General features: G+C 39.2%; 1 protein-coding gene across 1 annotated transcript in view; it reads left to right on the forward strand.

Annotated features, from left to right (window-relative positions):
• LOC107708348 (breakpoint cluster region protein-like) overlaps nt 1-11,921 on the forward strand; it is a 79,169-nt gene that overhangs the window by 51,006 nt on the left and 16,242 nt on the right. Inside the window, exons 5-8 of the mRNA XM_016512541.1 lie at nt 5,595-5,702; nt 8,122-8,182; nt 8,446-8,498; nt 9,268-9,408. Of these exons, the coding sequence (XP_016368027.1) occupies nt 5,595-5,702; nt 8,122-8,182; nt 8,446-8,498; nt 9,268-9,408 (363 nt within the window). The remainder of the gene's footprint in view (nt 1-5,594; nt 5,703-8,121; nt 8,183-8,445; nt 8,499-9,267; nt 9,409-11,921) is intronic.

An 11,921-nucleotide genomic window follows, 5' to 3' on the forward strand; every position in this document is an offset into this window, starting at 1 on the left:
AATAACTTGCTCAGGGTCTGACATCATTTTTAAACTCCTTCTACCAAATCCCCAACTCCATTTTTAGTATGCACCACCCGCTTTATCACCATAATCTAGATGGATAATGTCCTGTCCTCCTTTTTGTACATAAAATATGTCCTGTTTCACTCAAAAAGCAAACAGCATTTAATGTTGACTTTTAAAAAAATGTATGTGTAATCAAAATCTGCTTTTTAATTTAATTGTGAATTGAGAATTAGAGTAAAGAATTTAATTCTGATCATGGTGGAATGCTTCCGCTGTCTAGTCTCTTTCCACTTTTGTGCCCCATGAGGCTGAATAAGAATTAACATTTATCTCTAAATCAAGGAATCCTAAATGAATCATTTATGCCCCTAGAGCGACACTGCACAGGCACACAGTGTCTGGACTGCAGGAGCCTGTGTAACATTGAAAATCACATCTCAATTCTGCCTTTTTTCACCCAGCCACTTGGGCAGATACTACAGTGTGTGCTTTGTGTCTCGAGGAGAGGCTATTAATAGTGCCATTCGAAGATTGTGTTCTCTATCTCTGCACCCCCCCACCCCCACCCCCCGTTCTTTTCCATTAAGTTCTTTCTTCACGTGACTCTGCTGACTGTTAGTGGGGCAGATAAATCCCTCCTAGGTCTGTTTGGCCAGCACACTCAGGAGTCATATTCCACATTCATTTATCTTTCCATTTTCCCCTTCATTGTTCCCTACTTTCACCATCCCACGCTTAATAAACGGAAGCTACAGTCACCAAGTTGTGTTTTCTCCCAGAAGGTGCTGGGCTTTCCTCAGACAGTCAGTTAGTCAGTCAGGCAGTCATTTTGACCAGAGGCTATTTATCACTGATCCCCTCACCCTCTCCCGCGTCTGTTAACAAGAATCCGGAGGCAGGAGGCGAGGCAGTGCTCGAGGAGGCAGCCTCGCTAAAAAGACACTTGCTCGCAGCAGGAGAGACAAGAAGATGAATGAACGAGTGAGATATAGTCAAAGTCGTGATAGAAATGCCTCCTGCGGTTTGTGTTGTTTCTTCCTTCCCGACAGCTCATGTTGAGTAAGAAAATGCGATGCAAATCATGAGCAAAGTCATTACGGGAGTCTGCATGTCAAAGGTGATGTTCGATGTCCCGCTACGCTGAAAGAAAGATGCTAATATTCCCGCTCACTTGCACTAAATGTTTTACGCCTGTCGCTGACACATGTATGTAAATTCTTCGGAGACTGTTCTCCTAACAGCAAGAAATTCTGACATTCCCATCTTTTCTGTGACCTACTTAAACATCGTTAAATGCACAGAGCAGAGGAACGTGCTTTCATCTTCAGCTGGGCCTGGCATATGGTCATGTCATCATGAGGAAGTGTGTCGAGGCTGAGAGGATGTGAACACTGCTGTGCTGAAGTCTCTGTCAAGCTGTCTCAACCAGCTGACGTATCAACTTTTTAGTTTGTCTGTCGTGTTTAGATGCATCTCGACCTTCTCAAAACAGCCTTAGCATACAACTTCTCTGTATTGACATAATGAATTAATGGGCTGGGTATGTGTTATCTGAATGAAGAATATCATCCTGTCAACACAGCATTTGAGAGAGTTTGTAACCGTAACCAGTGTACATAAAGAACGTTCTGTTGATCAGTACTTCCCGCCCTTTCTTTTTTTTAAATGTACAAAAAAAAATCCTACACTTTTTTTTAACCGCATTTCAAATATCACAGTTATTAGCCGGGTTTCCATTACAGATTTGCGTAAAACTTTTGCAATATTTTATAAATGTAGATAAAAAACCTATTCTAAAACCTATCTGTCTGTCTGTCTGTCCGTCCGTCTGTCCGTCCGTCCATTCAGGCTCAAAAAATGTCCTGTTCCACCTTCAGACCTCAATCCTACTGTACTATAAACATGAATATCCTTAAAAATTGGTGAGCCAAATGGGATCAGTAAAGTACAAATAAACTTTACCAAATCAATCCTGTGGTTGGTGGAAATGTTATATGCATTTTTTTAATTGGTAGGACCAAATGATCTGTTCCCGCTGTCAAATAGGCCATTCCAGACCTACGGTTTTGTTAATAAATGAAGATCCTCTTTAATGCCCCTTATGCCAGAGTCCATTATCTCTGAAGCATATTTTGATGGACTGTGATATCTTGAATTCCTCTGGGACCCATTACCTTGTTGATTCTTATAATGAGGTTAGACCAGATGTAGTTTTAGATTTAAAAAAAAAATCAAAAATAAACTTTAAAAACCTTTAATAAGTTTTCAAATTTTTCATTTGTTTCTCCAAGTTTCTTTTTCAGTGGTTTTTTGTCTGAATGATTCATATACAGTACACAACATTATGAACAATTTGTATCCTTCAAATGAAATAATGGGCCCCATTTATCAATCTAACATAGAAACGAGTGCAGATCTATTAACCTTGTAACTGCAAACAATTACATTAATTTATATGTATATTAAATACCGGTAAATACAAGGAAACCTTTACAAACAAAACATTATTTAGCCTATTTAGTTCCTTTCACGCTACAACAAATCCTTTACATTTAACGGTATTACAGAACAAGAATGACAAAAGAAGCAGCTATAAAATTATATATTAAACTATAATATAAAAAAATCACGCTATAGGCTAGTGGCATTTATTATAAACAGCACACAAACGTCAAGCAAAACTGAAACGGCATTGGGCTCACGAGCCTCTCTCATTTGACAAGAATTCAAATGTTTCCATTTTTGCCATATTTGCAACACGTCTAAACAAGGCTTGTTTGGGCGCTGCACGCTGAGTTTACAGCGGACCTTTTAAAATAAACAGTGTAACTTTTATGTTTGATGGACTACATTTTAGTTTGATGATGAATGGCTGAAATGACGCCAAGCAACTAGAACTAATGTTGTGTGTGTGCGCGAGGTGCCTGCGTGATCAGATGGGTTTAATAAAATAAAGATATAAAGAAAAGGGAAAAAATGCATTGAGTGTCACGAAAACGAGCGTAGCCTATACTTGTCGCACAGTTTCTTTTTCCTTTTGTTAAGAAGAGAAATATATTTTGTTTAGTCCTATTTATTTTATTCCTTTTATAGACATGATTTCGGTTTTTCTCCGTTCACCGAAGCACTGCAGGTGCGTGATGCCACGATGTGTGAATCCTCATGGTCTGTTGTTTATGCTGCTTTTCGCACATATAAAGCTAAACCCCTGAAAAAAAATTACATTCTAATCTTACTGGTTAACGATGGACTAATGAGCTTCGGTTGTCAGTCAGGAAAATAATCTAAATGAACAAAATTCTGTCATTATACAATTCTCCACCAGATTTACTATGCTGCACACAAGTTCAGGTAACTCAGAAACGTGCGTACACGAGTTGAGACCTGACGTGAGGTTTGATTGTAGCCACCGCTCACATCCATATTGATAAATTCCAAGTTTTGCGTAGAAACGACTGTACGCCCACTTTTCTGTCATACGTTAATTTCGTAAATGAGGCCCATAGTGTCTACTCTGACTACGGTCTCTTAGTTTAGATTGAACATTTGATTGAAGTTGCTTCAGTCTGGTTACATTTCTAAATTTTCAGTTTCTTAAGCTTAACACATCCTTTCACAGCGCTCAGCCACGGTTTGACTCGACCCAGCATGTGTTGTCGTTGCTTTATTACGGTCATCATCCCTCTCCACGCTGTAATGAGGTTGTCGCAGAGTAAATTCCCGTCAGTCACGCTGCAGATAGATTCTGGCCCGGAGCGGCTGTTTCTGCTCAGCATGGAGAGGATTGCACACACTGCGAAAATGACTTCACTTATGGTCTCTTTGGCCTGTGCAAAATAAAAGATTTATCCCCGGATGTACCACCAAACATGGACGGAGACCAGTGGGGTCACTTGGGGTTGTGGGGTGAAACTGACGTATAACTACAAGTATGGAATGACATGAAGATGAATAAATCGCCACTTTGGAATTATAAGGTTCTATCTGCATTTTGAGCGGTTTTGAGATATTGAGCTTCAAAGTTTTTGCATTTCATATACTTTATAGATAGAACCTTTTTTTTTTTTTTTTTTTTTTTGAGCTGACAGGAAGTGAAATACCCGTAGTGCAACGGCATTGTATGTCGGCACACTGCCCACAAGGCTATCGGCGCTGACTGAACCTTTTTGTTTTCTAAATAAAACGTCTGAAAAAATGTACACAACTAAGAATAAGTCACAGGATAAGAATATGTGAATAACTCAATTTTGACAAAAATGTCAGATAGAACCTTAAAATTCTAAGGCCCTGTTTACACTAGTGCGTTTTCATTTTAAAACAGCATTTTAAAATGAAAACGATCCTCGTCTACACTGGTGTTTTCACTGCGTTTCAGAAACGTTCTCTGTCCATACTACACAACCAAAAACGCATGTCACATGACCATTAATGCATGTACAACCATAGATATGTATAGGTAGAGTCTATTATTTAGATGGCGGACGCTTCTACGTGCTTTGAGCGGTCGAATGGGGATTCTACCTATACATATCTATGGGTACAACAATGAGCATGATGTTATTGTTTACACGGTCATCAAGGATACGCAGAGAAAATATGGGCAGCCACGCCATCGTTTTCAAAAGTCTCAGTTTTGGTCCGTTTACACTGAAACACAACCCCTGAGTTTTCAAACTAAAACGGGGTCTGCAGCGTTTTCAAAAGTCTGTTTTCGAGGGTTGAAAACGCCGGAGTAGTGTAAATGACAGGCGTAACCGTAGAATAAGTTATGCGTTTTAAAACGAAAACACACTAGTGTAAACGTTGCCTAAGGAGACAAAATGTTGACAGAATTGTCATTTTTGGGTGAACTATCGTTTTAATGGTACAGTAACAAAAACATAGGGTCATAAGGGCAAAAGCTTTAGGTAATCTAATCTAAAGCTAATAAAGTGAAAATGTAAAGCTAAATAACTACAGATTATGACTGTTTGAAGAAATCAAAAACATTCTACAGTATGGTTAAATATGTACTCTTAAACTGTCAAATCCACATGGTCAGTCCAGGCAGACAAATGTTTTAGCTAGCTCAGCTCCAGCTTATTTATTATCATGCATATACACCCACACAACCCCTTTATCATCTAATGTATATTTGTGTTTTTGAGAGATTGATTGAGCTGTTTCCAGAGAGAGGTTTCCAGCTCTAACAGGATGGCTATTGAGTTTGGATGGGCTAAATCAGATTTTCAAATGTGCTTTTTACAAGCGCCATGCGCATGCATTAATTGCTCACTGTAGAGTTGGCCTCTGCTGCCATGGCAACCGCTGTAGGCTCTATAGCCACGCACAGCAACGGCCCAGCTGCTCCTGCGGCGATGACACTGTCCCGTCTGTCCGCCCCATGTCACCACGGCGAGTCCATGCGTGCATCTCACTCATTACTGATAGTGTCGCTGTTAGCCAGAAGCGGGAACTGTCATCTTAGATATGCTCATAAATCTCAACAGTTTGCATCCTACTGTTTTAAAGTCCACCATACATGGGCAACAAAGACAAAAAGATGCATGAGTGGATATGACTCACTTTGTTTTCTCTTCCTGCAGGCTAGCCAGCTTGGAGTGTACAGAGCCTTTGTTGATAATTACGAACTCGCCGTGGAGACCGCAGAGAAGTGCTGTCAAGCAAACACACAGTTCGCAGAGATCTCTGAGGTAATGCCTACTGGAGTGCTCAAGCTCTTGTTATTCTAATACGGGAACAGATACCTCTACCCAAAATCCCCAGCTTAGAAGGAATAGAATTAGTACCCTAAGAAATCTGTTTTATTTTTTCCCAAATTCCGTTAAATTTTTTTCCAAATTCCATTTTTCCCGTTTTAATTTTTCTAGACTCTGTTTTAATGGTTATATTAAATTTTATTAAGCAAAAAGCATGTCTAATTAATTGAAATCATAAAACTTGCACAATTTAACAGCAATTTAATAAAAGTTTAACAAAAATTTTATTTTTAAGGCCCTAAGAAATTGTTTTTTTGTAGTTTTTTTCCCTCAAATTTAGTTTTATTTTGATCAATTTCTGTTTTCCATTAATTTTCCGGATTCCATTTTAATAGTTTCATTACATTTTAATAATCAAAAGCATCTCTAAATAATTGATTTTATAAAAAACTAATTTATTTATTTATTCAGAAATTCTGTCTTGTGTATTTACATTTTTCTGGTAAATAAATTCTGGTAAATAATTTTACTGGTAAATATTCCTTAAAATAATGTTTTAATAATTTTATCATTACATTAAGTAGCCTAATATATTCCTGTTACAGTTTCTTTAAGTGAAACCGAACTTTTAATTTTGACGGGTTGTTGTGAAGACCTTTAAGTTTCTCTGTTTATATGATATGACCATAGTTTTTCTCAAAAGAAACAGCAAAATGCTCATGAAATGACTCTCAGAGCAATTTGAGAGATTATGTTCATGTGTTCATGTACTCATATATTGAGGCGGTAGAGACTGAAAACACGCACGCTTCAGTATGTGTGTAGTAAACGAAACTGCGCATCTGTGCCATTCATTCATACAGAGACGTGCAGAATATGCAGGATTCATAAATAGTATTTTGCTGATTAATATTCAGACACTAGTCTGTGTCGCGTTTTGTTTTAAGTGAACTGACCTACTCTTGATCTATTCATCCAAAATTTGGTAAATTCCGTGACATTCTGCATTATACAGTAAATTCCATTTTTATGACTGGATTCCACAATTCTGTCCTCGTTTTCCGCATCGCAGAAATCATAGGGCCCTATCCACCTTATTTTTCAACGTGGAAGTAAGCCTTTTTCCGTTTTCATTAACCGCTGTAGGGAAATAACAAGAAGAATAACAAAGCGCAGTAAATGGTAAAACGGTTTGCACTACAAACCAATGTGTTCATAATTAGGCAGGATAATACATTAAAATAATATGGTAAGGCACACCAGTTTGAATATCAAGCCGCAAAACAAGGTGTATTGTACAGCTAAAAATAGCTGGAAGCGGGTGACTACGGAAGCCAGACACATTAAATTTACAAATGGCCACGCCCGCTCTTATGGGAAAAATAAGGTGGATAGAATCCTGTAACATAGTTGATACTGAAATGTAATGATTCTTGAGACAAAGCCAAAAAATTTTTTTTTGGTATGGACAAGTATTTTTATCATCCCTAATTCAGGCTTATTGTATTGGTTTAAAGTTAGAAAACAAGAAAGTGGAATTGTAGCTTCAACAACTTCCAATCAGATCTACTGTAATGCAACCTGCCATCAAAGAACAAGTAATTTCCAGCTTTTATGCGGGGCTTTACCTGCCGCACTCCTCCATGGGGTCACTCAGAATGACTGATTAACCAGAGAGACCAGGATAGCAAATCTAAAAGTGGCGCTCAATGCTCTTCAGAGTTCAGCGGGAGATTTTATGCCTTGCTAAATGTTTTGAAGAGAGGGTGTCTGGAATAAAATCTACATGATGATGCTCACCTCGTCCCACTTTATTCCCCCTACCAGCCGTTGTCATGCCAACTACTACTTCCCTTTACACTTTGGATATTCCTCCCTTCTAGCACGACCAAAAGCGAACATTAGGATAATTGTTTGTTCGCATTGGCGGGGGTGGACAATTTCTAGTGGGTTCTAGAGCGTATTGCCACCAGTGTAAAGCTTGCAATAGGAAACATTTACTTAGTGTCTACTGTATGTAGATGAAATGTGACAAGCTAATTTATTCATTTAGTCTCTCCAGAAAGGGATTCTTTCAATATACAGAGAATAGAGGAGATAGAAGTTGAATATACACCACAACAGAATAAGTACACAGTCAAGTATTTAACAGCAAGTTTTGTTTATTTTTACATGTAATGTTTGGATTATCATGTGCTATTTACAAGTCTGATAAGCTCTACAATCTACATAGAAATCCATCTATCATAACCAGCTATCATTTGTCAGGAGAATATCTGCTGTAATATGGCGAAAATAGTTGTTCTGTAATAGTAATCTGATGTTCTTTATGAGATCACAGTTACCAGCCCTGCATGATGGTGTGCACTTCACAGGTTTATTGATCCTGAGTTTGTCTCTAATATCTCTGCAGAGTCTCAAGGTCAGGAGCACCAAGGAGTGCAAGGACCTGACAGCCAAATACTCACTGGAAGGTAAGAAACAACAGGATGGCATTTATTGTTTTCATATTATATGGTCATTATATTATCTGTAGTATTTTCATTGAGCTTAAGTGTTGCACATTTTGCTCTCAGCATGTCATGTCGTTCCTTCTTTTAAATTCAGTTGCATAAAACCCATTGAGTGGGTGGATTAGATAAGGTTTCAAACATCGGCATTTGAGACTGTGGTATGAAAGTGGCTCTTGTGAATAATCGCCCACTGTGTGTGTTCTCTTCTGTCTTGTCTTTGCCAGCTCTGCTCTATAAACCGGTGGACAGAGTGACCCGGAGCACGCTTGTTTTACATGTGAGTCAAGTTTATCATATTTTCTTTATGCGTTAGATAAATGTTTAAGTTTATCACTTTTACTATAGCTCATATTTAGGACACGTTCCAATCGCAAGATAGTGCCTTGGGAAGTTTACTTTCCTCTGCCATCTTAAGTGAGATTCCAAGTTGCAAGGAGTGTATTTAGTCCAAAGGGCACTGTAAACAACATAGGGAGCAAATGTACATCGACATATAACTTCATAGGAAGTGGCTCTTTTATTTAGAAGGTGGGATGAAGGTGCCCTGGACGTGCCGTATTGGGTGTTGCAGTTTCTCCCTTGGTTGCATTGCTATATATGTACAAACCGTCTTGGTACATGCTGTGTGACAGCCGGTTTCTGTGTGTGTGCTTCGGATGTGTGCGCTCAGAAAACCGTTTATCAGAATTTTAAACTAATATGATATAAAACGCATGATTTTAGCGCAATAGACATGATCATCAAAACCAAACAGATGTTTTTTAGCAGAGTATCTGATGAACCAACTGTTCCCTGTTCTGGAAAAGGGGGCGGGGAGCAGCAGCTCATTTGCATTTAAAGAGACATACACGAAAACAGCCTGTTTCTGCTTCCACTCAAACTAGGCATTTTCAAAATGATATAATAAATTATCTGTATTTTGAGCTGAAACTTCACAGACACATTCTGGGGGCACCTAATACTTATGTCTTGTAAAAAGGGGAAATAATAGGTCTCCTTTAAATCTGTTTTTTTTTTTTGGTTGAATGACTGTTTGTTTTCTACAGGATCTTCTGAAACACACACCTTCCAGTCACCCAGATTACCCCCTCCTGCAGGACGCCCTCCGCATCTCACAGAACTTCCTGTCCAGCATTAACGAAGAGAGCACGCCTCGCCGCCAGTCCATGACAGTGAAGAAGGGAGAGGTGAGTGCAGAAACCCCTCCTTCCTTCCATCTTACCCCTCTCCCTCTCTCATAAGTCCTCCATCTTGTTTACGATGGAGAGTGTTTGTCAAAAACATATTTTTATAGGGCACAGAAATGTCAAAATTCCAGGTCGCACATAGTGCAGGTGCCCTGAAGCCATCCAGCCAATGAGCTCTCATCAGGATATACAGCCAGTCATTAACATCCATCTCAGAGCCGGCCCACCCTCTGCTCTCTGCACAGCCTATCCTTGGGCGACTCTGCCATCTCTCTATTTCACACTAGCATATACTCTCCATCTCCACAGAGGGTTTATGCTTTAAATAAAACATCCTCTATTTGTTACAGAACTCTTTGCTGCATTTGAGTTGTTTGTGCTCAGATTTAGTGGGATTTATTTTTAATCATCTCTTCAGTATCTGCTTACTAATGCTCTTGAGTCATGATGATGTCATTAGTTAAAGGCGGTAAGAAAGCGCATACCCTCGCTGACCCCGGCAGAGAAGATCACCCTTAAAGAGAATTATCTTGGAAAGATACATTTGGTTTTTGACACAGAGACTTTCTGTGCCGCCCCCTTCATTCCAGCAATGTGGCCTCAGGAGAGTGGCAGATGAATTGTTGCTGTGTGTGATTGATGGCGAGCAGCGCTTGCGTGTAATTTGCCTTAATGAGCCACCTCCCTCTGACTCGCAACTCATTGATTATTCATAAAAGGCCATCTTGTGTGGAGTAGGCTCCGCCTACTTCGAGTAAACAGTGAGGAGGAGTTTGCTACCGCTCTCTACACCCCTCCCGCCTTCCTCCCTCGGGTGCATGCAGACAGACCAACTGATCAAATATTGATAGTGTGTGCATGAAAGGAACTCATGGAAATCAATGTGTTGTTGTGGAGCTTATTGTCTTTCAGTCCAGTCTAAGAGAACACAAGCCTTAGTTTACTTTCCTTTTGTTTTTATAGTTTCTTGATGATTTAGTAACCATGATTTCTTTATTAGCTCAGGCCTGCATCACTATTACTATTGCTCATACTTCAGGGATTTAAAGAGACCATGATTATTAAACTTTGGCATGTAGCTCTGGCATCCGGCACTGTTTCGCTTGTAGCATTTAAAGCGTATCTGTTTTGTTTGCTTGTAGGTTTTTTGGTATAGCATTTTTTATTTATTTACACAAAATAGTATCGTTTTTTAGCCATTTAACACTTTCCTGCTGTAACATAAAAATAATTACTGGCTTATTGGTATCGGCTGTAATTTTTGTATCAGTGAACTTCACTTTATTGTTTCATTCATTTGTTTAATTTAGTTATTCTAGAGATGCATCTAGCTTGAGTGGAGAGGTACAGTATGGTGCCCTAAGCTTACTTCTTTGGTTGATGCCAATGAACAATAATCTCATTATTTAAGAGTAACTTCAGAACTGATATCAGTGGGCAGCTAGAAGCATTAGCATGATTGTTCAGGTCATGGTTGCGTTGATTAGCTATGGGCTTCTAGTGTTACCCGTGCTGGAAACTGGAGGTATGCGGGTGAGAGAGAGAAGAGATTCAGGGTGGCCCCAGAGGCCTGCACTAGCTGGGTCGAAGCCACTTAATTAAAATGCAAATGAACCTGCCGATTTCAGAAAGCAGCTTTCAGCATCTGTGATACACGCTCACACAGCGATGCATGATGGGCTTTGTATGTAGCTGCACACATATGACATTGCAGACCGTGTACGCACACACACTCATTCACAATGTAAATATGTATATGAAGTGTCAGCACTATGCACAAAAGACACATAAACGCACAGAAGCAATCCAAACATGCTAATGCCTGAATATACACATCAAATGTAAATGCATACACAACCTGATGACCTTGGGTTCGTCAAAGCCACCTGCTCTGTTCAAAAGACCATCACAAATGTATGCACATCAACATATACCACACACAGACTCATGTGATGAGCATTTTGCTGTACCTTTAGGACACAGAGGTAATTTAGGCACATAAAAATTTACTTTATTCTTTATGAACAATGTAATGTTGTCAGGGATATGCCCGTAATACTAATAAAAGTAATAATTTTAAGTAGCTTGTTATGTTAAGAAGGCTAAAAATGTGCAACTCAGAGGGGTGTCTGTCTTTACCACACAAACACAAACTGTATGAGCCGCTCCGTTTTTTATTCTGAATTGCTGTGTTTAATTTTCAGTGGTTTCAGTCTGTTTGTAGTGGGTGATTATGAGATATTGCTATTGTCATGTTTGTACTGGAGGCAAACTGTTGGAAAATGTCATCTGATGTGCTGAGACAGCTCATTTGAGCGTCTCGTCTTTTACAGAGGAAAAAAGCATATCATGTTCACTGTAGACTGGTAAGATACTGGTAAAGATGTGCAAACAGTGTACAGTACAAGTGTTTGCAGAAGAAATGTAAGTACCAAGCTTGTTTGTTTTTGGACGTGTGTGTGTGTGTGTGCGTATGTGTGTGTGTGTGTGTGTGTGTGTGTGTGTGTGTGTGT

This window comes from Sinocyclocheilus rhinocerous, unplaced genomic scaffold (assembly GCF_001515625.1).
Source record: "Sinocyclocheilus rhinocerous isolate Xijiao unplaced genomic scaffold, SAMN03320098_v1.1 scaffold1136, whole genome shotgun sequence".
Classification (NCBI taxonomy): domain Eukaryota; kingdom Metazoa; phylum Chordata; class Actinopteri; order Cypriniformes; family Cyprinidae; genus Sinocyclocheilus; species Sinocyclocheilus rhinocerous.